We start from the raw sequence: 24,039 nt of genomic DNA, 5'->3' as shown, positions 1-24,039 counted from the left end.
TGCTAAGCTTAGATTAGTGATTTCATAGTATTTTGTAGCGCACTTAGCAGTACGGTTGTATATTACGGTTAAATACTACTCAATTAAATAATTAACTGCTTCATCGTACTCAATTTGTATTAGTCCATATATATATAATCTTTTCAGTAATTGTTTTCAATTGTTTGGTTTGATTACTAACGATTATTAACAATTATTAACTAGCTTCTTATAGTCTCTTTTTAATTGCTAGCGATTGTTAGCAATTGTTAACTGGCTTTTCATAATTTCTCTTTGATTGTTAACAATTACTAGCGAATCTCTTATAGCTTTATTTATTGTCGTATATTAGTAGTACGCTTAGTACTAGAATGGAGCAAAACCACACCAATAAAATAAAAGAGGCTCTCTATCTAAAATCAAGTGAAGTCCAGATCTAAGGCTTTGAAGATATTACTTGTAGGAATTGGCAAAAGCTGTTAAATCGTAGCTATTAAACTACTAGAAGGTAAGAAAGCTTCATCTCTTGATCCCTCCTTAGATTAGTGAGGAGCGGATTTGTAAGTTAATTTTCTTAAAAGAAGGCGAGTAAAATTATCAAAAGTAAGTATTTAATAAGTTTAATCTACTTGGAGGCAAAGTTTGGATGTATTCTTTAGCATTTTTATATTTAGTTTAAAATTGCTTACTTTCCTTTATTTTCCAAAGAGAGGTTATTTCTACCTTTCTATCTCTTTCTAAGTATAAAAAGCCTAATCGTATTAAAAATGAGTGATTAATTTGCCCTTTACTTTTAATAGCTTCTTTTCAATATTTAAAGATTTTATTAGTCTATGGACAAATGAAAAACATTATCTCAACGTAATTCTTCCTTTCAAATATACTAAGTATCTGCGCTAATTTACTTATATGATTAAATATTATTAAAACTTTACTCTTCATTATCATCCTTCAAAGAATAGCTCAAATATCTTTTGATAAATTAAAATTTTGATAAAATAGATAAATAATAAACAAAAATAATAATTACACTTTTGGAAATTTCCTTACTTCCAACGCTTTTCCTTTGCAAAATTTCTCATTTTCTTTTAGCTACCTACCTTTATTTTTTTTCATCACTTTACTTTTGCAGTAGTCTCAACGTTTTTCATAATCTTTTTAATACCAAATCAAATATGATAGAGGATAGTTTGAATAGGAAAAGTATTAAGCGTAGAAGGGATTTATATTCCCAATTAAAGTTTGGGCCCGATTAAAACAATATATTTATACTTGATATTTTTAACAACTATTTTCATAGCTTGCTCCAAACGTAGTATATTAGTATCTACTAGCTTCTTTTTTAATAATATAAATTAGTTAATTATAAGTTACTTAAAAATAAAGAACATAAATACCTTCTATTCGTTGTTATATTTTTTAGTAACTTTTTTTATTTTTCCGGAGCGCCAGAAAAACTAGATTTGGGAAACGATTTCTTTCTTTTTAATGTACAAGGTTCCTAATCTTATTTATTTTCCTTAATATAGTAATTTGAATTGTTTTAACTTCTTTCAACGGGAATTAAAGAAGTTAATTATACTAAATCGATACTTATTTATTATTTCCTTTGCCCTCAATCAATAAATTGTATAAAGCTTATTTATGCTTTTATCTTTTTAGTAAAATCTTTCTAGTAAGTGTCATAGCTTGGCGTTATGCTTTCTGATTAGCTGTATTACCTACATGCCTCATTTGTTGTATTTACCTATTGAACCCACTTCTTATTTCATTCTTGTATTTAGTCGTGCCAGCTAGACTCGCACTTCCTCCTCTTCTCGTTTATTCTCCATAGTTAATTATTTATTACATTTGTTAAGTTATTTGTGCGCACTGCTCTCGAGACCTACGTGCCGTGATAGTAAGTAGATTTATTTGTTTATAATATTAGCGTAATTAGTATTTATTAAGTCATATATTTTTAAGTAATTTAAGGCGCGTAAGAGTACTGAAATAAAGAAAACTGTTAGTTAGAATAAGTCATTCTATATTATAAAGGTAGCTATTTTATCAATACTAGAATAAGTTTATGCATTGCTTTTTCTTGATTAATATTTCAGATCTTCTATTTTACTTAATTAATATATAATTAGAAACTATATCTATTTATTATTTAATAAGAATGATAGCTTAGTTGGGAAGATCTGAGCTTAGTTTATCTTCAGTACCATCTGAAAGATTGTGAGCTCAAATTCTGCTCCTCTCACTTCCATCTGGTTTTTAAAAGATTTTTTTAAAAATCAGATAGAATCTCCCCCGTCTTCTTAGTCATAAGAAGTATTAAAGATGATATCGGACTCACTTTAGTCCTTAGCTTACCCATAGGTACACGTGACTAAGCACATGTAAAAAATCTCTTCCTTAGACTTAGTAATATTAGTTACGGTATTACTAAGCTAACCAATCAGAGTTCTCAGAATTGGAACCTTCATAAATTCAATTAACTAATCGCTACCTCTCTTATTAAAAATCCCAATCTCACAACGTCTTACAGGCAGCCCGCTAGCAAATCGGTGGAGAAATCTAATATCACAAGTAAGACTCCTTCTCTTCCACCCCTGAACCCTGAAGATAGGATGAAAGAAAAATCACCTGGCGTATACTTGAGGCAACCGAAGCGTAAGATAAGAGGAGAGAGGGTGGGGTCTCAGTATACCAGCCCATCAAAAGTAACAAAGTTTACTGGGACGAAAGAAGATAACAATAAGAACGGACGACAAACATCAAAGCAACCACGGCTTCTAGAGCTCCTATAGTAAGACGGGATGAAAGTTCGGATTTAGGGTTACAGTTGAAAAAGGAGAAGCTGAGAGTTTTAATCTAGTATTCAATAACATAGTTTTTCCCTTAGACTAAAAAAAGAAGCAGCACCACTTACCCATTAGGTAGACTATATTAAATAGTTCTAGTATGATAAGATAACAAATATATTGTTTAAATGCCTTTTAATAATTGCTAAAATTATATAAAATTCTATAGCAAAGTAGTAATGTTGCTGTGTAGTATCGCGGCGCCGCGTATGTTGTGTTAGTGTATTACGTTATGGTGGGCGTCGCTAATAATCTTAATGTTACTTGAATAAATGATCGATTATATTAAGTTTCTCCCCCTTGCCTGTGCCAAGACTGTAAGCGGTATAAGCACCTCCGTCCAGTCTCTTTTACTGCTACGACACGACGACAGCTCCGAGGAAAAGCTTGGCGGCGGGAAATGTTGCGGTTTGAAGCCTTTCAACCAAGGACTACTCACAGTACATGAGATGCAATCAAAAGCCGTCTTATCTTGTTCTCTCAATCCGGGGCACCCAACGACTTTGCGGGAATCACCGTCTCTTTGGCAACTTATCTGTTGGTAACTAGTTCTTGCCGTCCCTTTACCAGCTTCTTTGGATAGTCGTCCCTTGATGTCGACAGTATCATCCGCAGCAGCTCAAGGATCAAGAACCCCGCCGGCCCTTTCTTCCCCTCCTCCTCCCCTCATTCTTCCCGTCAACTCGCTCGTGTTACACAACGATTAAAAGCACAGTTGCTTCCGTGTGTCTTGGGTACTTTGGTGTTGCAGGCAAAGAAAGGGCCTCTACTCGAGTCCTTCCAATGCCGTGATCACAAACCACAACCATTCTCACAGACCACTGGCACGCGCTGGATATGGTTAGATAGCAACACGCGTATGTATGCTGCTCCGAAGCTTCACCTCGCCTCTTACCATGATCCATCCATCTATTCAGTCCCTACCCATTCCCTACATTAGTGGGAGCAAAAGTTGGTGGTGGATGATGCCTTGACGGGCACCAGGGTTTATCAATGGAGGGATTAATGTGACTTGGTGCAGGACTGGTACCACGTGTAATCAAGTGCTGCAGACCGAGTGGTTGTCAAGACCTGGGCCAACTGGGCTCCCAGACTTGCTCCCCAGGCGGATGGCTGGACGGGCGGGTGGGCCGTATCTTTGGCCCGTTGAGTTTTTGAATCACACCCCGGTCAAGACAAGAAGAAGACGGATTCCGGATTGAGAGGATTGTACGATTTCCGGTTGCCAATGATTAATGGGTTGGGTGGGAGTTGTTGTCCATTAACATTCTGGCCCGATCGTGATGAGCAAGACAAGGAAGAAAAAGGAAAAGACAAGGCTCACGACGAACGGATTTGAAATCTTTGAAGCTGTCACGGTGACCAACGACGCCGGCAATCACATATCAGGCGTCAAACGAACAATAAACCCGTCCGTCTCTTGTAGCCGACCAAACGGATTACCAGAAAACAAACCAAAAGAGGGCAAGGCATTATGGCAGCGGCAGAAACAGGACTAGTTGGGCGACCGAGGAAGAAAAGCTGAACGAGATCATGATACTAGTGCTGAGCAATGGCACTGCGACGAATTCTTGTGTGTGCAAGTTATCTCGAGGTTATGTATCAGGGTGCACGACTCGGTCCTCACCATAGGTTGATGATCTGTGAGGTTGATTCCGTCCTCGGCGTGGGGTGAAGAGCAGCACCGGGTTGGACGAATTGACGGCTGTGAGGCGTTTTACGCCATGTTTCCCTTGGTGGATGAGGGCATATCCAGGCTTCCAGGCCACTGTTCAACCTCACCATAGGTAACCATCGCAGTTTCACACGACGGTCAAGGAATGGGCAGTTGGTCGTAAGTAGACAGACAGACAGACAGACTCGCTGCACCGATGGCGGGGAAGAATAGCGCCCGTCCGCGGTGCAACGCTGATTGATGTTGAGAAATCCCGAATACGTCGTCGTCGAGGTCGTCACTTCAGAGTCCCAGTGTCTCTTCAGTCATGACTTACTTACTATCCACCCAACAAGATGATTCTCTCAATGGGTCATGTTCAGAATCTCAACATTCATCAATTCCCGTGTCCCTGTCCTCGGCTGCGAGTCGATGCCATTCCGAGCTCTTTCTGGTCGGCCCCGGCCTTCTGAATATCTCAATGGCCCAATTCCCAACTAATGGACCCACAATGGAAGATGGAAGCTCACGGAGAAGCATCCAGTGCCCGCTTCATGGATGACTCGATGTCGTCCACTGGGAGACTGGGCATCGCACCCCATGTTCGTCATTGCGGTGAAGCCTGAGCTAGCTAGGATTTTGCAGTGGTATGCAGTGGTGTGCATTGCTTAGCAGGTCAGCTGCGCGTGAAGCGTAGCTTCTGTTAGCATATGCTACTGACTGACGAGCTGTCCTTAACAGAAGATACGAGTTACTTACACGACCTTGATAATGGAGACAACAGGGCCACCAAACATCCAATGATGCAACTGCATCACAATTCACAACGCAAAAAGCTCAACTCCACGGACAAATAAACTTGATATGCACGACATGGCGAGCTCAGCTTCGTTTCGGCCATCATCGACTATCGGATGCGAGCCCTGAAAACTCTAGATGTGCAACCCTAACATCACGCAATGACGTTCTTTGGATTTTCGAAATTGCTTACCCCGCCACCAACCATCCTCTGTGTCTAAATGCTAGATACAAGAAGGGGCGATGGAGAGCAATGGGAAAGAGCGAGCAGTAGACAGGAGCGCTTGTTCGTCCCTGCCTCCCGCTTCCCCTTACAACAATCTAGAGGGCAAGGACGAACAGCATTGGATTGGAGCCGTCAGTCCCGTTGTTTCTGCCATTTGGCACTGATGAAGGCCGGGAAAAGTTCTCACTTCCTTCCACTTCATTCCATATTTTGAATCCCAAGCTCTCAGCTTCCAATTTTGGCCCATCCTTTTTTTTCTCTTCCCGTCCGGCACTTCCAAGCTCTCCACGCCTGGCCTCGGCTCATCGATCGATGTTCAAAGACATGCCGGCCTGACACTCACTCTCCCCTGATTCCGAACCATTGCCGTAGCGAGCGGCAGGCAAAGACCTCTGGCCGAGTGGTTAGGTAATCTTCAGCCGTCGCTCCTACTCTCGCACCCATACATACACTACGCCCACCACACCCCGCGGCGGACAGCCGGGGGCCAGCAAAAGCCAAAGAATGGAAGAACTTTCGAACTCGGATTCTACGGAGGGCATTCGGAGCAACAGCGGCTTGCAGAAACTACCTCACCTCACTCCATCCATGATCCATCCATCCATTCATCCTCCTGGTACGCAGTACATCTCCACCGGGAACCAACTACCCGATGCGGAGATGGCCTCCGGCGATGCCGCCGCTCTTCGCAATCGTCAATCGAAGGTTCTTCTTCGGCAGAGCCAGAATGTTTCCGGAAGCCTGAACCTGGTCGTCAGGTCGTCTACCTGGTCGCCAAAAAAAAGTCTGGCCTTTCCTCGCTCCCACTTGAAGCTCCCAACTTCCTATTCTAAGGGCCAAGACTCCCTTTCCCCTCGATCATCATTCCCGCTTTCAGGTGCTGTACCGTTACCTTGATGGTGTACATAGCGGCGGTACCTGCATGAAAGCTACCCGGGCACAAGGGGGGAGGGGCGAGGCGACTTCGAGGGATCGAAAAACGGAAAAAGGGATGAACGCTCAACGCTCAACGTCAACACCATGACACCATCCCAACCTGTCTCGAACTCTGGTTGGCTCCACTGGTTCGTCTGCTCTCGGTGCTCCATCTCGAGCACGACCGTTGCCCTCGACGAAAAGAATTTTGAAAGGATTTTATTCCGTCCGTGTCTGCCCGTCGATATTGCCTGGCTACTGCGCAGATCTGACTAAACAGCTCGGTACCTGTATTTGCATCGGCCGATGCAGCGGTCCATGGTACATCTCTTTCTCTTTCAAGCACCCCCCTCATCACCTCACTCAGGCCAGGTCCCAGGTCAGGTCAACCCAGAGACGGGACGGGACGGCGGACTTCAGGTCGGGCATCTATACCTCTCCTTCACATATTCTCGTCGTCAACCATACAAGACAATGAGTTAACGGCACGCCCCGATGTTGCCCTCCATCACCTTTTCCAAGCTCTGCCGGTGTCGGTAGTCATCACAACGCCCCCTGGCGCCCTGAATGGCAATTGACCCCCCAATACCTATAGCTTGGGCTCACAGTGGCTTTTTACCATGCCCGAGCTTCGCCCATAGAAACACCGAACCCAGAGCCAGCCCACTACAGCCTCACTCCGTCACCTCCCTCGTCTAGCCAGCGCCCCTCCATGAAGGTTGCCAGTCACCAACCTCGTCGATTTAACTGACGTACTGTCGGGCGGTGCCTAAATTTGCCATGTGGGAAAATCATGCCATCCTCGCACAAAGGGTCCAATTGGCAGTCAGGATTAGGTAGTGGTGAAGATTAGAGTGCCTCGCTGCTGCTGCTTACCATGCTGCCCCTTGCATTAGCACAATGCAGTACCTGCAGTACGAGCTCAACCCGATGGGCCGGCGCACGACGATTCGTTGGGCCGAGACCTGCCGTTCGAAACTGGGTTTCTTCATAAAAGTTGCATGCAGAACTTTCTCATCATAAGCTTCCGTCGTCTCTTAAGTGGAAGGTTCTGTTGGGTTGTGGGTGTCAGCCTCACTCTGTACACTCTGCACTCCTTCCAAGCTTCCAAGGTCAACGTCTTCAGGATTGGCCTATCACAGATCTGCCTTGTTGCTCATCCATCTATTGGCCATGTGTGCCTTCGGATGTGCCTGAACTGAGGTGGAAGAGGCAAGGCCCGTCCCGGCTGGCTGGTTTGGTTGGTTGGTTGGTTGAGAGATGGATGATGGCCGTCTTACCTACAGGTAGTATCTGGGTCGCAAGTATATTGCCTCCCCGAGACCAACCGACCGACCGAGGTCATCGCCAATCACTAAATGGTGTGTTAACTGGAGCTCGCTTGGGACCTGCAGCTGTGAAAAACTCACTGCATTCAAACACTTTCGGTCATTCACTCCGTCCGTCAGGTCGACAGTCCGTCACGGTCAGGGTTTGTTCCTGGCTTCTCTTCTCTCAACGAGATAGGTATAGTGAGTTGAAAAGCTCTAGCACCTCTGTCCTTCAAAGACGTTCGGGTCCTGAGAGGCACATACCCAGACCCATAGACAGGCCACAGGACCCCGTACCACAACCAATGGATCCTAGTACCTGGGCCTGGGCCTCAATGGTAATATCGACGGTTAAAAAGGGATTCAGTCCAAGGGTCCAGGCCTCTCGGTTCCGAAGCAGAAGGATACCTGGTTAAGCGGGGAAGATCCCGTCGTCCCAAGGGACCGATATAGGCAGGTAAGTCTAGGTAATGGCGAATGCTTACTAACAATTGGCGACGGATTTGTATCGCTAAAAATGTGTGTAGGGGAAAGGTAAGGTGAAAAGAGGTGGTCGTCGGTGTGCCGATTCTACACCGTGGACGTGGTATAACTTCCAGAAGTCCAACCGACCGTTCACCGCGACTTCTCACGCACACAAGAGAAATCTACGGTACGTAGCTCTACCACAAAACGTTGACCCTTCGAATAGCCTCACTTTTCCTGTTTCCCTTGCCCTTTTCCTTGCGGACCAGCAGCCGTCAAAAACCCAAAGTCCGCCCCCTCCTCAGCCTGGTTTACCTCTCGCATATACAGCCCTCTATAACCCCTCATCCTCTCTCTCTTCTGCCAATTCGCTTCTTCCTCCTCGTTATCTTCTACTTGTTGTCTCCTCTCCCACTTCCGCATCTCAATCTCCTCCCCTGACAGCTCTACCTCCAACCTCCGTCCCTCCACATCACATACGATCCAATCCCCGTCCCTCACCACCCCCAACACCGACTCCGGATCCGCCGCCTCCGGGCTGACATGCAACACAATTGTCCCGCCTGCCGTCCCGCTCATCCTTCCGTCAGATATCCGTAACATATCTTCTACCCCCTGTAAGGCCAACTTGCGCGGGATCGGAATCATGCCCGCCTCTGGCATGCCCGGGCTATGCAGCCCGATGGGGCCGATGTGTTGGAGGATCAAGACGGAGTCGGGCGTGACGTCCAGGTCCGGAGAATCGATGCGCGCCGCGAGGTCAGCTGGACCACGGAAAACCACAGCTCGGCCGCGGTGTTGCAGGAGGCGTCGGTATTTGGAGGCCGAAGCTTTGATCACGGCGCCACCGAGGGGGCAGAGGTTGGAGATGGAAGGGTCGAAGACGATCAGGCTGGAGGAGGGATAAAGGGGAGACGAGAAAGGGTGAATGATCTGGCTTAATTCGGTACCCAAGGGGAGAGGGCGGAAGGGGATGGAATCGAGTTCCTCCCCCAACGTGCGGCCGGCGACGGTCAGAGCGTTGAGGTGTAGGAGTGGACGCAGCTGGTATAGTAAGGCCAACATGCCGCCTGCGTTGTGGAAGTCGGTCATGTAGTTTGACCCTGAAGGCTTGAGATCGACGAGGAGCGGGGTTTTGCGGCCGATTTCATCGATGGTTTTCAAAGAAATTGTGCCCGCGAGCAAAGGGTGGCGGTTGATGATGGCCATCAGGTGGACGATGGCGTTGGTCGAGCCGCCGATGGCTTGCAGGACCGTAATGGCGTTAAGAAAGGACTCTCGCGTCAGGAGGTCCTGCGGCTTCAGCTGCGACTGTGAAAGCTGCACGGCCAGGGCGCCGGTGTGCTCGGCAACCCGTAAACGGGCGGACGAGACGGCGGGTGCGGTGGCGGAAGGTAGGGAAAGCGGCATCAGACCAAGGGCGACGAGGAGACAGGCCATTGTCGAGGCTGTCCCCATTACGCCGCAGGTCCCGGATGTGGGCGCGAGTTCCTCGTTCAGGGCGGCGATGTCCTCGATATCGAGCGTCCCAGCGCGGAACTTAGCCCAGTTGTTCCGGCAGTCCGTACACGCGCCGACGCGAGTCCCTTGGAAACTACCGGGCATCATGGGGCCGGTTACCAAGTGAATGATGGGCTTGTTTGCGGAAATGCCGCCCATCAACTGAGCTGGCGTTGTTTTGTCACACCCTTTCGTTACCTGTTTGTTAGCTAACCCAAGCATCATCATCATCATCATCATCATCATCAACGGAACACAAAATCCCCCTTCACCCCATCCCCAACAGGTGCCTTTTCATACACAGTAGGTAACATACCTCCAATAAGCACAACCCCATCAACAGGCTGCGCCTTTATCATCTCCTCAGTATCCATACTCATCAGATTCCGCAAATACATGCTCGTCGGGCTCGCAAACGACTCATGCAGACTAATCGTCGGAAAATCCATCGCCAACCCGCCATTAAGCTGGACACCCCGCTTCACCGCGTCCATCAGCTGCGGGATGTTGGCGTGGCACGGGTTGAAGCTCGAGTAGGTGTTCACGATGCCGATGATGGGCCGTGATAAAGCGTCTTCGCTGTAGCCCATGGCTTTGATGAAGAGCTTGCGCATGAAGAGGCTGAAGTGGGCGTCGCCGTAGGAGGTGAGGTTTTGGCGGAGGCCACCGCTGATTGCCCCGTTGGGGTTGAGGGGGGTGGAGAGGTCGTAGTCTTTGTTTGTGAGTGTGTTGACTGTGTTGGCTGGTGGTGGTGGTGGTGGTGCTGCTGTTGTTATTGCTGCTACAGTTGTTGATGGTGATGATGAGGCCTCTGAGGGCGAGGGAAGGGAGGTTGAAACCATCTTGAAATGTGAGGGCTTATGCCGAGTTAGTGAGACTGTGCAATTGAAAGTCGAAGGGAATGTAAAAGATGTGATGAGGATAGAGAATGGCTCAGAGTTCTCTTTGTTCGCACATAATGAGGGTGGTGTTTTGTTCGGTAGAGGTAGAGAGGTAGTATGCGGGGCATAGCGTCCCTCCTCAAATCACGTCATTTGGTAGCTCCGATGGTGAAGGTCACTCCTCTTTTGCAACGTCCACGGCACCGAGTAAGATATTTTCTGTGTTCTAACCTTTGCTAAAGGAAATGATTCTGAAATGGACGTTATAGTATCGTGTCGTAGGAGTAAAACTCATGTGTTGGTTATGATTCCGTGGAAGAGGATGAGGAGGGGAATAACGCGGAATGACCAAGATGAGGGGTAATCAACATTAATTTTACACCAATTGGACTTTTCTCTCTGTGATCTGAACACAGTGACCTATCGGCGTTGAATATCCTATACTTTTAATGCTAATCGAAAACTATACTTACTAGTTGACAACCACAAGGAGAACATTCGAGGGCGATCTGTTTGCCGCGTTCGTCGAGGCCGGTGCCTTCTCCTCCAACGCAACCGCTCCAGTCGTCCGAGGCTACCAGATATCAGGTTATCCCACTTCCACGACACCCACTCTTCTCCTACTCCCCCTCCCCCTCCTCCTCCTTTTCCTTCCCCTTCCCTTTCGGACTAACAGCAAACGCACTCCTCGCCCTCAACCTCGGCCCCATCCTCCAAAACACAAACGGCGCCGGCGCCAACAAAACTGCCACACTACCCAAAACCGTCATCGTCCACTTCACGCCAAACCCATGTAACGTGAACAGCGGTCTCGTGCCCATGGCCATCCCGCCCGCAATGATGTACCTCAACATCGTGATAGCCGACAGGGCGCTTGCGGCGTGCGTCCCATAGCTGTCGACAATGTATCCGTAGCTGCTGGTGTACATCGCCATCAGCACCAGCCCGAAGAGGAAACAGGCGCCTAGGACGGACCACATTGGTATTCTTTCCACGTCGGTCCACCCTAGCCAGAAGAGGGCCACCGGTAAAAGGGGGCCGGCTAGGAAGCCCGGGTAGAGGCGGAATTCGGGTTCCAGCGTGGTATCCTTTCTCAAGAGGTGGGCTTTGCGGCGAGCCCAGAGATAAAGACCCGGCACCGCCAGCAGGAAGAATGTGACGCCCGCGGCGATGGCGCCGAAGCAAGCGCCCGTTTTCTCCGTGGAGAGGTGGTAGACGTTTTTGAAGATTTTGTCGAAGCCGGACTGGAAGGTGAACAAGAGGGTATAAAGCAAGATGGAATAGACGCCTAGGACGGTGATGACGGGCTCGGTGTGGATGAACTTGACGGGGAGCGAGAGGCGGGCCCGCAAGCGCTGACCGAAGGATCTCTCTTTGAGGTTGCGAGCGTGCGCAGATACGTAGCGTGGGTCGTTGGTGAGGCGCCGGAGGTGGGCGGCTTTCCAGTCGAGGAGTTTGGGGAGGTAGGTCTCGGGGAGGAACAAGAAAGAGATTAAGAAGGCGGTGCTGGAGATTATAAGCGTGACCCACTCTGTCCAGTGCCATCCGAGTTCGCGCTTGACGGTGATCCAGCCGCCAGCGATGGGGGCGATGACTGGAGCTATGGATATCAATGCCATGTTAGTTACCTAGCTGAGTGGAATCAGTGCTGGGATGGATGGCAGGTTAAAAATAAAAAGGCTTACCTGCAACGTTTGCCCAGGCGATGACAGGAAAAGCAAATGTCCTCCCGACAAAAGTGAACTGGTCCTGTACACTCGACCCGTTGCTGCCCAGGGTACCACTCGCAAAGAGCCCGACAAAGTACCGACATGCCACATGTCCGCCAAATGTCGGCCACAGGGCGGAGCCAAGAACGAAAAAGAGGTAGCAAAATGTCGAGGTGAGGTAGACCGGGTTCCGGCCAAAGGTTTCGGATAGCGGCCCGGCAAAGAGCGCACCCGACCCCATTCCGAACAAGTACATGGCCGTGGAGAGTGTCTCGAGGCCCGCGTCCACGCCGTATTCTGTGGCAGCGGCGGTGTTGGCTATGGACTCGGCGCCGGCTGAGTATCCCTGGCCAAAGATGAGGAAGAAGAGGATGGCGATGTTCTTGCACCGGCTTGCTAGGGGCCAGTTCTTGGGATCGATGGGATCATTGTCGCCGAGGGTCGAGACGATTATGGGTTCTTCTTTGGGGCGTGATTGAGTGTCGTCATCTTCAGTGTTCGTGTCTTCCTAGTCTCCAACGGCTTCTTCTGAGACGTCATCTCCTGTTCTGGAATTCAGGTACAGGCCTGGTAGACGGCCTGATTCGACTTCGGCCTGCGCTTGTTTTGCAATACGTCGGTATTGGATAACCGACCACATTGTTGGGAGAAAGAGCTGGTATTTTGGTAATAAATTGGATGCATCCGCGCCAATTGACAATAGTACATTAGTTGACCGAACTCTCGTCAAGTTGTAAAGATGTTGTGATACGGATTGTCGTAGAGGATATTTGCAGTATTCTTCTTTGCTTGGTGTATGGAAAAACCGCCGCGAAGCCACCCGGAAGCAGTTCATGGAAGATTTTCGTTCTTCATGAATTTTGCCCAACGATCAACAGTGGTCCCAGTTGGAAACCCCTTCTGGTGTAACACAGAGTCAGAAATCGTACCATGAATGCGTTGGGTACTGGAAGTAATGATCAACGTGATTGTTCCTCGCCGAACAGAAAAGGAAAGTGGAATTTGGGGTTCGACGAAGGGTTGCAAATCGAGCAGGAACGTTGAGACAGTTTTTGCTAGTCCTTCCACTACGGTAGGCTGACCTAACCGGACAACTTGAAATTCCACCCTCCTCAATTCGCTTTGCTGAGGGAGGAAGGACCGACTTTGCCGTCGTCCAGAGTTTTGAGCTTCCAGCTCTGCTTCGGCTGACGACCATTCCTGCCAGTTACAGAGAGAGAACCAACAACTGAACCGGAAGTGTGAATGGCAAGAACAGCAACCATTTGCCTTTGAAAACGATGAATGTTTGTGTCAAGTTAGAACTCGAAGCTTGCGCTTGCCAACAAAACATAGGTAACGTGTGTGGTATCCATGGTCTTGAGCCCCTTCAACTTCTTCCCCATTACTCTGTCAACCCAAGCTTAACAATCAAATCCTGTCTCGGCATCTCCAAAACGGCCGTCAGGATCTTGGAATCCGGTGCTCCGTCCTTGCCGTATGGCTTCTGCAACATATCCTTGATCCTGTTGTACTTGTTGCTGAGCTCGGTCGACACGGTCTCGGACAAGTTCTCCTCCAGCCGATGGAGATCGCTTTTCTCCTCCTCGTAGACGTGCGGTTCTAGGTCCACCCAGATGGCCAGCAGGGACGAGTTGAAGCTTTCTTCAGCGGGATCGAACTGTAGCATGTGTCTGAGCTTGGCGTTTATCTGTCGCAGTGGATACATGGTGGTTAGCACGATCCAGTTAGGTACTTGGGAGATCGAGGACAAGGTCCAAGTACTTACACTTTCAAAGTCATCGGACAGCCTCTGGCGTCGCTTGTCGCCGTGCTTTGAAAGGTGCTCCTCGAGTGCCGGTGTTACGACCAGGTCTTCGACGATGAGGTATTGATCAAGCGTCCAGATGAACTTGTTTCGCAGCGAGTGACGATCCTCTGGTTCGGCGCCGCGAATGGCATGATACAGCTCGGTAATAAGCTTGTGGTCGGCTTTGACGGTTTCGGAGATCTTGGTCATCTTGGCGGTAATTGATGTGATGGTATGATACCGGAGAGGATTTGGGTTTCTGGAGAAATGGTTTGAGAAGTTATTCTGAAGGCCGAGTTGGAGATCGCCGACGACGACAAACGGCGGGAGCTTTGATCATGACGTCACTGCATAGTAAGACAAGATAACTCTGTGTTCAAATCTCGAACTTCAACCTGATCAATATTTCTGCCATCCTGGTGCCATACGCTAGGAGTTTAAACATGAAGGGTTCTTGGCAGGTTTCCTTTACTCTATTCAGGATTGAAGTAAGAGGTGGTGGTCTTCCACCGAAGGCATTCAGACCTTGGACGGTACTGGTAGAGGTGTACCTCTACGGGCACCTCTATGAGCGATAAGCCATGCCGATAAGAGCCATTGCAGCCAGTTCCTTGGCGGCGCTGCAGCATTGACTTTGACTCCAAGTATCCCCCTTCGTTTCTGTATCGGGGCATCAACTGTCTTGCTATCAACTAAACATGGTCAGAACATCTTTGACTTCATTTGGCATTTTCAATGCGGCAATGGATTCCTTCGCGATAATATAATGAAACCTCGGCCCCGCTTCGTGACGTTTGGTCTTGGCGCCGTATTACCGTATTGCTTCCGCTGTAACCGCCCCTGGAAGGTTTCCCCCTCTCGGAGTCCAAATCAACCGCCGAGCGGAAACGCATGCAACACTTTGAGATGCGGCGAGGAATCGCCAGCCATGTTGCCCATTGATCGTTGATATACTTACGAATTGTTTTTTTTTTTTTTGTGTGGTTTGGCAGGGTCGTCCAACACCTCCAAACATCATTTTCAATCGTGATTTTATACCGACAACAAACGGCGACAATGGCTGGCATTCCACGCGCATTGCGACAGTCAGCGCCGGCACTTCTTATTTCTCGTCACTGGGCGGTATCAACATCTGCCATCTCCAGACCTTCGTTAAAGCTCTCACTGGGAGTTAGGATAATAGCAGGGCACGGTATCCGTAATCTCTCCTACTCCAAGAATTGCCGCTCCCAAGACCTCCCAACAGTCACCCGGGGCGAATCCAAGCTGTATGCCAGCGCCGACGATGCTGTAGCAGATATTCAGAGCGGATCTGTTATCTTGAGTTCTGGCTTTGGTTTGTGCGGTGTAGCAGGTGAGCAGACGACCATATGTTAGCCCAAGTTTCAGCTTCATGTCATGCTAAGATTGCATTACAGAAACCCTCATTGAGGCAATTCGAAAAAGAGGCCCAGAATCTCTCCACTCCCTAACCGCGGTATCCAACAACGCGGGCGCCGAAGGTCGCGGAGGCCTGGCTCTCCTCATCGAGTCTGGCCAGATCGATCGCATGATCATGTCCCATCTAGGATCCAACAAGATTCTCGAAAAGAAGTACCTCACTGGAAAAATCGCTGTTGAGCTATGTCCCCAGGGGACAATAGCCGAGAGGATACGAGCTGCCGGTAGTGGCATTCCGGCCTTCTTTACACCTACTGGCGGGCGCACGTTCATCCAACAAGGCGAGATTCCCGTTCGCCATGACGCCGACGGAAACGTGGTCGAGTACGGCAAGCCCAGGGAAACAAGGATCTTCAACGGCCGACCGTTCCTAATGGAAACCGCTTTACCAGGCGACGTAGCCATCCTGCGCGCATGGAAGGTTGACAAAGCCGGAAACTGCGTCTTCCGCTACACGGCCAAGGGCTTTGCGCCGTTAATGGCTAAGGCCGCAAAGGTGGCCATCGTCGAGGCGGAGAACATTGTTGAGGTTGGCGAGATCGACCCCAACTACGTGGACCTTGCTGGCATTTTCATCGACCGTATCGTACCGGCTACGAAACCATCTCAGGTTGAGGTTCTCAAGACGCGGTCGCCAGAGGATGGTAATGATGGAAAGCAGGCAAAGACGACACCCCAGTCAGGGGGCTCGGATGCGCAGGAACGGAGGAACAGGATCGCTAGGCGTGCGGCGAAGGAGCTGAAGCATGGATCCTATGTCAATCTTGGTGTTGGTATCCCAACGCTGGCTCCAGAGTTTTTGCCGCCTAGACAGCAGGTTTGGATTCAGTCCGAAAACGGCATCCTGGGGATGGGTGCGTACCCCTTGCCCGACGAAGTTGATCCGTGAGTACCCGATCTTCCCCATAACGACTTGTTTTACAGCATACTAACCAATATTTTCAGCGACATCGTCAACGCCGGTAAAGAAAGCGTCACCCTCGTCCCTGGCGCCGCCACCTTTGACAGCTCCGAATCCTTCTCCATGATCCGCGGCGGCCACGTCGACGTCTCCATCCTCGGAGCCCTGCAGGTTAGCGCGGCCGGCGACCTTGCCAACTACATGATTCCCGGCAAGATGTTCAAGGGAATGGGCGGTGCCATGGACCTGGTGTCTAACCCGGACAACACCAAGATCGTGGTGGCTACCGAGCACGTTGCCAAGGACGGGTCGTCCAAGGTGGTGCAGACCTGCAGCTTGCCGTTGACGGGTGCGAGGGTCGTCAGCACCATCATCACCGATCTGTGCGTATTTGAGGTTGACCGCAAAAAGGGCACGCTCACCTTGACGGAGATTGCACCAGGGGTGGATGTGGAGGAAGTAAAGAGAAAGACGGATGCGGCCTTTTCGGTGGCGGATGACTTGAAGACGATGGAGTAATGCGCTCGAAGTAGTCTTTGCAAAAATTTGGGTATCAAGTTGATCTGACATGTTGAAAAGGTTCGCCTATGCTTTTGTCCGCCTGGAATTTTAAGTTCTTACAAAAAGACCCAAAAACATCACAGGGATTGTAGTATAGTGGTCAGTACTTCTCGTTGTGGTTTCTACACAGCGATCCGAGAGGACCCAGGTTCGATTCCTGGCAATCCCACATTTTTTGTCGCATGTCTCATGGCGTTCAGGAGGCGGAAACAAGAACAACCGTCCATACGAGGGTATATTGTGATTTTTTTGCTGTCCGACAACTGGTATGTCGACAAACAAAAGAAGCTTGAGAATCGGACGAACTGTCTGTCAGATTAGGTAATCACCTAGGGCGATGTCAGACTTGGATTTGTTAAGGGTGCCCCGGTATTCGAGATCATGCAAGCCTGAAGGACCCTAACTAGTTAAAATGGATGTTAAAGTTTATATATACTAAAAACAACTGTTCCGTTTCTTCCGCGATGTACCTTCCTCGAAAGACATTCTTGAGGTATTGGAAATAGGAATCTTTATTTTTTGTAAATACGTATGCGAGCTCAGACAGGTCACGGTGTCTTTCAGGGGCATTGCGGATAACACGCACAGCTTCGGCGCATTTTCTAGGTGCCGAAACGGGGTCGTCAACTCCACTGCCTCGGTCATCGCCTGCATTTCCAATTTCCGGGGTAACTGTCCCCGTCTGCCGTCCCTCAACACCAAACCTCAAACCACGGCAGAACGTTATAAACGCGGGGGAAGAAGCGCCAAGCAGCAACCATCACCTCACTTGCCTGCATACAGTAGTTCGTTCCTGAATTGAACTTTCTTTCTTTCGTACAATAAAAGTCTGAGACCTTACCTGCCTTCTCCATCTCAAACCTCCACTTGCCACGTCGACGTCCAAGTCCAGGTCCTCCGGGCATCGCGACGAACCTTCCGACGGCTTAATTTAGAAGAAGATCCTATAAGACTAAACCGCCCCACGGACAGTGACACCGTCGACATTTGCAGCAAAAAGAAAAATCATGTCCAAGCTCTCCCCTTCCCTCAAGGGCCTCATCAACGCGCCCTTTGCGCGCCCCGGCCAGACGCCCGCGCCGCGCAACATTGAGGCCGTCTACACCAAGATCGCCGACGAGGCTCGCGAGAGGAAATACGGCGAGAAGCCGTGGCTTGCGCTTTCTGTATGTGTTTTTTTGTCACTGCTTGGTTCACTTCATGATACGTGATCCCACTAACCATAAACAAACAAAAAACAGGCCGCAGCAACATTCACCCTCAACTCGCCCTCCTCCTTGGAACCTCTGCTCACACTTGCCTCGTCCCGCCTTTCCAACTTATCATCGAACGCCACCTTGGAATCCGCCGAATTCATCCGCGAAATCGGCCTCAAATGCATCTCCTTCAACGGCATCCCGCGCACCATCAACAGTCTCAACGCCTTCCGCTCTTTCCTCTCCTCCGCCCACCCCCAGCTCTCTTCTTCCCTATCTACCACGCCCTCCCGACAAACTACACCCCAAAATATTTCCTCCATGCACGCCCGGGGTCGTCAGCTCTGGGAATCGGTGTATACACCCCTTGATGCAAAACTAGAAGCCAAGCTAGCTGAGGCGCACCCTGACCTACCGGTGCATATCCTTGGCAGCCATTATGGGCCGTTGCTTAGTGACCCCCCTTCTGGGGATAGACATGGGCTGGGAAGTGTGGGACGGAGCTTAACCAGCGTCGTGGCTATTGCGTGTTTGCGGGCGCAGACGGGTGTTGGGCCGCAGGTTTTGAGCCATGTGTTTGGGTTGAGGAAGGCGGTGGAGCAGGGGGCGCATGTTCAGGAGTTTGCAGCTTCTACTTCTGGTAATGGTAAAGGGGAAGAGGCGGAGGGCATCGAGAGATTGGCGAGTGATGAAGGGTGCGAGTGGATTTTGAAGAGCGTGGATGCGATTAGTGCGGCGATGGCGCAGGATAACGCGGCGGGAGGGGCCGGGGGAGGAGGGTTTGCGACGCCCATGACGGGGACGGGGATGGGGACGGGGAGGAAGAGGGAGAGTAAGCTTTGAGAATTGAATGCTACTGACTTGACCTTTCTTTTTTTGACTGCTGCTCGATTAGAATGATACTCGCCAAGTTCCCTTCCATCCATGGCTTCTTATTCAGGTCTGATCATTCCCTTCAAAATCACACTTTTTGGTTTCTTTGTACATGGCGCCCCCTTCCTTCCTCCCCCCCTCTCACAAGAACAGCACATCACATCACGTCACACCTTCCATTCATCTATCCTCTACCACCGAAATAAACTCCGAAACAGGAAAGAAGAATTTAACATCTTCATTTCTATTATATTCGATACTTGTTTTCATCGCATCAAAAACGCAAAAAGCCAAGTCGCCCGAGTACGCTTGTCGAACTAACAACAACAACAATACGAAAACCGCCACGCTAAATTATTCATCAACGTAACCCCTGCGCTATGGGACCACGAGATCACAAGGTCCCTCGTTGTGGTAAGAGGGGCTAGGAACGGGACCTTGTATAGTGCCTGCCAGCTGTCACATCTCAATCGCCTCCGATCAGCATCAGAAGGGTTGGTTGTTTTGATGGCATGTTATGCCTTTTTCAACTTCAGAGGTATGTAGCTACAGGACCTAAAAGAACGAAAACCCGACAAAGACTAATAACAATGACAATCTGATGTCCTTTCCTTCCTCCCTTCGAAAACTGCGTGACACACATCATTCATAACCGTTATACATAACCCATCACTGACGTGACATGCCTAGGAGACTTCTTCACCAAGCCACCGAGAGGACGACATACGTATTTCCTATCTCCCATCGATAGATACCCTTACACTCCCTCTCCACCAACTGGAGTCACGATATTGGGCTTGTAAGTCCGTCTCTTGAGAGCCTTCCAAGCCTCGACAATGGCCACATAAACAACCACACAAGCAGCAACGACGCCCCACTCCCACGTGATGGCATTATGCTTAAAGACCACGTGGTTGATAACCGGGATGTAGATGACAGGGAAACAAATCACGAAGCCGGCTGACACGGCGCCAAACAGGAACTTGTTCTGCCAAACCGTCCTGAAGACGGACAGTGGGCCCGAGTACTTCTCTGGATGCATGTTGAACAGCGACCGGGTAAAGTGCTTGCACTCCCACGCCGTGACAAGTAGTAGGAAGGTTAGCGTAGCGAACGTGGTCGCTCTCGCCCTGAATGCCACGCCGCATTCCGAAGACCAGTCCTCGTTACAGCCCTCGCCGAGCCCGTCAGCGCCTGACATGCCGTATGCCACGCTGGTGAAGGCCGCCAGACAGAGTCCGCCCATGGCGGTGCCGTAGACGAACTTGTCAATGATCAGCTCGCGCGTAAAGATGCCGACTTGGAGGTCGTGCGGAGGGCGCTGCATCACGTCCGGCTGGGCATCTTCGAGGCCGAGACCAAGGGCGAGGAAAGAGGAGGTGACCAGGTTGGCCCAGAGGATTTCGAGCGGGGAGAGCGGGAACACGGAGACGCCGGCATTGTCTTTGAACGAAAGGCCAATGAGGAGCAGAATGACCTGGGCGATATTGGAGATGAGGAGGTGTAGAAGGAACTAGAAGAGTTGCGATTGTTAGCCTTGACGCTTCCCGTCCGCTTGCTTGATCAGGTACGTACCTTTTGAATGTTATCAAAGAGCCTTCTTCCCTCTTCGATGGCGGTAACAATGGAGGCAAAGTTGTCATCTGTAAGAACCATATCCGCCGCCTCTTTGGCGACATCACTACCGCTCAGGCCCATGGCAATGCCCACGTCCGACTTCTTGAGGGCGGGGGAGTCGTTGACGCCATCACCAGTCATGACGCAAAATGCCTTTCTCCGATGCATGGCTTCGACCATTCTAACCTTTGTTGACGGGCTGCATCTCGCAAGCACCAAGGGCAAACTTTCCAGAGAGTCAATTTCGGCATCTGTGAGACTGTCAAAAGCGCTGGCCACCATCACCTGGGTCCCATCAGTTTGTCTGCTCGGCTTGATGATACCAATCTCGCAGGCAATCGCCGTTGCAGTCTTGACGTGGTCGCCGGTTACCATGTGGACCGTGATACCAGCTGCTTGACACTTCTGGACTGCTGCAGCGGACTCGAGACGGGGGGGGTCATAGATACCAGCCAAGCCAAGGAAAGTCAAGTGCCTTTCAATGGTGGACCTTTCGGGAATATTTGACGGCGACGCTTTCTCTTTGTCAGGAGTAGCAGAAGTGTCATCCCGAGTTTGAACCTGAAAGAGGGCTCCATCGACGGAACGCTTGGCAACACAAAGGACACGCAGACCTTGGGCAGCAAGGGCTTCCGCCTTAGCTACGACTTCAATCTTCTGCTCGTCGGAAGCGTCAAGCAAAGGCAGCAGAGCTTCGAGCGCACCCTTGGTGTAAGCGTAAGCAGCACCAGAAGATCCGCTCTCCGTGTTTGTGTAAACGACCGTCATCCTCTTGCAGGATGAATCAAAGGGGTACTCGGCGAGTAGCAGCTGCTGCTGCCGAGACTGTCCATCATCAGCAGCCAAGACACTTGGCTTTCCCATACCAAAACGCATCGCAAACGTCTGCAACGCAATCTCGGTGGGCTCACCGATAGCCGTATAAGTCTCGGCCTTGGTAACAGCCGAGTTGTTGCAGAGCGCAATGCTCTCCAGAAATTCTTTGAGATTCTCTCCCTTTTCGCCAATGGCCTCTTCAGGGTCTTTCATGCCTTGATCAGCGAGGCTAAAGACTTCCTCTCCGATCTTGACCGACCCGCTGGTAGGATCAAAAGGATGCGTCGTCCCCTGGACTTCGACCTCGGTACCATCAACCAGCCAGACCTTTCTGGTCACCATCTTTCCCTGCGTCAGCGTTCCCGTCTTGTCCGAGCAGATGTTGGTGACCCCGCCCACCGCCTCAAGTGCGGCTAGCTTGCGGATAACCACGTTTCCGCGGGCCATGGCATGAGTGCCGAGCGCGGTGGCGATGGTCAACACAGCAATGAGAGACTCAGGGATGACGGCCACGGCGACGCAGATACCATAGATGAGAACCTCGTCCGTGACGTCGAACTTGCTGACCGAGAAAACGATGATGGCCAACAAAATGGCCAGGGCAAACAGCAGCAGCGCAAACTTGCTCAGCGTGACCTGCAGCGGAGTGCCGTCGAGGCCGAGGAGGACGCGCATGCCGTTTCGGGCACGGACGAGCAGCGAGCGGAGTGCTCCCATTTCTTCTTTGTCGACGTGCTTCTTGTTGCGCCCGCCATTGCTATCGCGCAACAGGCCCGCGATTTTGCCTACTTCGGTGCCCATGCCCGTGGAGACAACGATGCCAGTGGCGCGCCCGCGAGTAATGGTGCTAGCTGAGTAGACCATGTTAGAGCGGTCACCGAGAGGGACCTCGCGGTCCCGGGCCATGACCACCTCAGCATGCTTGCTGACGGGCAGCGATTCGCCGGTCAACAGGGCCTCATCGGTAGAGAGGTTGATGCTGGTGGCGAGACGGAGGTCGGCGGGGACGACATCGCCGACATTGAGGCGGACAATGTCACCTGGCACGAGTGCCTCGGCTTTGATGGTAGTGGTGGCCCCGGACCGGATCACTTTGCAGGTGGGCGCCGACAGGGCGTACAAAGCCTGGATGGTTTGCTCGGCGCGATAGTCCTGCAGGAAGCTGATGAGGTACGATTAGCGTCTCAATAAGAATGGGTCAACAAGAAGCAGTATTTGATCTTACCCGACTATGATGTTGAGAAGAATGACTGCAGCAATGACACCGCCTTCGATATAGTCACTGATGGCAAAAGACAGGACCATGGTGATAACGAGGACAAGAGTCAAGCTGTTGGAGACTTGTCTCATGAGAATCGTCCAAAGGGATAAACCCTTGGCACCCTCAACCTTGTTGGGGCCATGGTGCTGTAGACGACGGGCAGCTTCATTGCTGTCGATTCCATTTCTATATGACGAGATAAGTGACCAAACTTTGAGTGTAGAGACGTTTCTGACGGATATAAGACAACAAAGGGGATTTACTCAGGGTTGGTGTTGAGAAGAGCAGAGACGTCCGGCACCGAAAGGGTGTGGGCCGCTTCGGGGGTAAAGGACGGGAGACGGCTGGGTCCGGCTCCGGTTCCGGTTTCGGTAGTAGTAGTGGTGGCGGTGGTATCTCCCGACGCACGGTTGACAGTGGCGTCGTCGTCGGCCCCGCCTTCACATTCTTCTCCGATGATGGTCCCAGTGTTGAGCGTAGTCAAGGTCGGGGACCGTGTGGTTGTTTTGGACGTTGTTGGACTTTTGAAGCCACATATAGGAGGCTCCGTCTGGCCCTCGACGTCAAGTTCGATCTCTGTCCCCATTCAATATCTTGTGTATGTTCTCGCCGGTTGAACTTCAGCGAAGTTTGATGATGTAAGTGGAAAGAAATAAGAAGAAGGGGGAAAAGGGAAGGAAGGGGGAAACCGAGAACAGGCCGTCTTCTTGTGTGACGGGATATGCGGGGGGCTTTTATCAACAATGGGGAAGTAACCACCCACCAACCAACAAAGCAAACATACAACACACGAGAAGGAAGGTACCTGGCGACGCCGAGAACAGAGCTTCACTGTTGATCCGCCTATTCGTGTCCATACATGGAAGGTATATCGGAAGGGTATCATCCACATCTCCTCTCCTCTTCTTCCACTGTTTGGACGGCCTCCTGCTTTTCCGTCTGAACCAAACAGTCCTCTCCGCATCAGATGCCGCCCGCCTCCCTGCTTCAAACAAGACAACACAACATTGCCGCTGTTGTTGTTTCTAGGTACAGCCCGACAGCCAGCGTGCCATACAATGTCCACACATTGCTCCCTCTTGGCTCTCTCGGCATCTTGGTATACCAGCCAAGAACCTACCAAGCTCTACCAAGCATCCTACCAAGCTATCCAAGTGCTGGGGAATACGTACGCAGTTCCCTGAACTTCCTGGTCAGCGTGGTCAGTTGAGGGGGCGGGTTGAGCCTATCGTGACCTACCAGGACCTGTGGTGGCCAGTAAAGTGCCATCGCCGAGCCTCTTGCCCAGTGATCAAGGGC

The 24,039-nt window shown here is 50.3% G+C and overlaps 4 protein-coding genes and 1 non-coding gene across 5 annotated transcripts; 2 read left to right on the top strand and 3 right to left on the bottom strand.

The window, feature by feature from the left end:
* Nucleotides 1-8,246: 8,246 nt before the first annotated feature.
* On the bottom strand, nucleotides 8,247-10,888 carry SMAC4_12831 (uncharacterized protein). Its single transcript, XM_066091094.1, has 3 exons — nucleotides 10,652-10,888; nucleotides 10,013-10,553; nucleotides 8,247-9,884 (listed from the first exon to the last, which is right to left on the bottom strand). The coding sequence occupies exons 1-3, from the start codon at nucleotides 10,703-10,705 to the stop codon at nucleotides 8,425-8,427; spliced, it is 2,055 nt and encodes a 684-aa protein (XP_065947534.1). The 5' UTR covers nucleotides 10,706-10,888; the 3' UTR covers nucleotides 8,247-8,424.
* A 2,374-nt stretch (nucleotides 10,889-13,262) lies between these two features.
* On the bottom strand, nucleotides 13,263-14,584 carry SMAC4_12124 (uncharacterized protein). Its single transcript, XM_024655435.2, has 2 exons — nucleotides 14,055-14,584; nucleotides 13,263-13,976 (listed from the first exon to the last, which is right to left on the bottom strand). The coding sequence occupies exons 1-2, from the start codon at nucleotides 14,283-14,285 to the stop codon at nucleotides 13,671-13,673; spliced, it is 537 nt and encodes a 178-aa protein (XP_024511323.1). The 5' UTR covers nucleotides 14,286-14,584; the 3' UTR covers nucleotides 13,263-13,670.
* A 2,475-nt stretch (nucleotides 14,585-17,059) lies between these two features.
* SMAC4_14006 lies at nucleotides 17,060-17,146 on the top strand. Its single transcript is given in 2 exon segments — nucleotides 17,060-17,096; nucleotides 17,112-17,146. It is a non-coding gene; the product is annotated as a tRNA-His (tRNA).
* Nucleotides 17,147-17,724: 578 nt separating this feature from the next.
* On the top strand, nucleotides 17,725-19,016 carry SMAC4_03603 (uncharacterized protein; the record flags this gene model as incomplete). The annotated part of the gene is made up of 2 exons (XM_066089977.1): nucleotides 17,725-18,143; nucleotides 18,219-19,016. The coding sequence occupies exons 1-2, from the start codon at nucleotides 17,985-17,987 to the stop codon at nucleotides 19,014-19,016; spliced, it is 957 nt and encodes a 318-aa protein (XP_065947533.1). The 5' UTR covers nucleotides 17,725-17,984.
* A 525-nt stretch (nucleotides 19,017-19,541) lies between these two features.
* On the bottom strand, nucleotides 19,542-23,374 carry SMAC4_03602 (uncharacterized protein). Its single transcript, XM_066089976.1, has 4 exons — nucleotides 23,004-23,374; nucleotides 22,705-22,926; nucleotides 20,622-22,641; nucleotides 19,542-20,559 (listed from the first exon to the last, which is right to left on the bottom strand). The coding sequence occupies exons 1-4, from the start codon at nucleotides 23,324-23,326 to the stop codon at nucleotides 19,804-19,806; spliced, it is 3,321 nt and encodes a 1,106-aa protein (XP_065947532.1). The 5' UTR covers nucleotides 23,327-23,374; the 3' UTR covers nucleotides 19,542-19,803.
* Between the last annotated feature and the right edge of the window lie 665 nt (nucleotides 23,375-24,039).

The sequence above is a fragment of the Sordaria macrospora genome, chromosome 6 (genome assembly GCF_033870435.1).
Source record: "Sordaria macrospora chromosome 6, complete sequence".
In the NCBI taxonomy this organism is placed as follows: Eukaryota; Fungi; Ascomycota; class Sordariomycetes; order Sordariales; family Sordariaceae; genus Sordaria; species Sordaria macrospora.
The sequence above is the reverse complement of the archived record's forward strand: the minus strand, read 5'-3'. Positions and strand labels throughout refer to the sequence as shown.

Excerpts from the sequence above, each read along its gene's own strand:
- SMAC4_12831 (XM_066091094.1), bottom strand. The coding sequence starts at position 10,705 with ATGCCCCGCATACTACCTCTCTACCTCTACCGAACAAAACACCACCCT. Across the intron at positions 10,554-10,651 it reads CAAAACACCACCCTCATTAT|CCCTCACATTTCAAGATGGT; the intron begins GTGCGAACAAAG and ends ACTCGGCATAAG. Across the intron at positions 9,885-10,012 it reads TGGGGTTGTGCTTATTGGAG|GGTGTGACAAAACAACGCCA; the intron begins GTATGTTACCTA and ends AGGTAACGAAAG.
- SMAC4_03602 (XM_066089976.1), bottom strand. The coding sequence starts at position 23,326 with ATGGGGACAGAGATCGAACTTGACGTCGAGGGCCAGACGGAGCCTCCT. Across the intron at positions 22,642-22,704 it reads CTTCTCAACATCATAGTCGG|CTTCCTGCAGGACTATCGCG; the intron begins GTAAGATCAAAT and ends GTACCTCATCAG. Across the intron at positions 20,560-20,621 it reads TCTTTGATAACATTCAAAAG|TTCCTTCTACACCTCCTCAT; the intron begins GTACGTACCTGA and ends CAACTCTTCTAG.
- SMAC4_12124 (XM_024655435.2), bottom strand. The coding sequence starts at position 14,285 with ATGACCAAGATCTCCGAAACCGTCAAAGCCGACCACAAGCTTATTACC. Across the intron at positions 13,977-14,054 it reads TGTCCGATGACTTTGAAAGT|ATAAACGCCAAGCTCAGACA; the intron begins GTAAGTACTTGG and ends CCACTGCGACAG.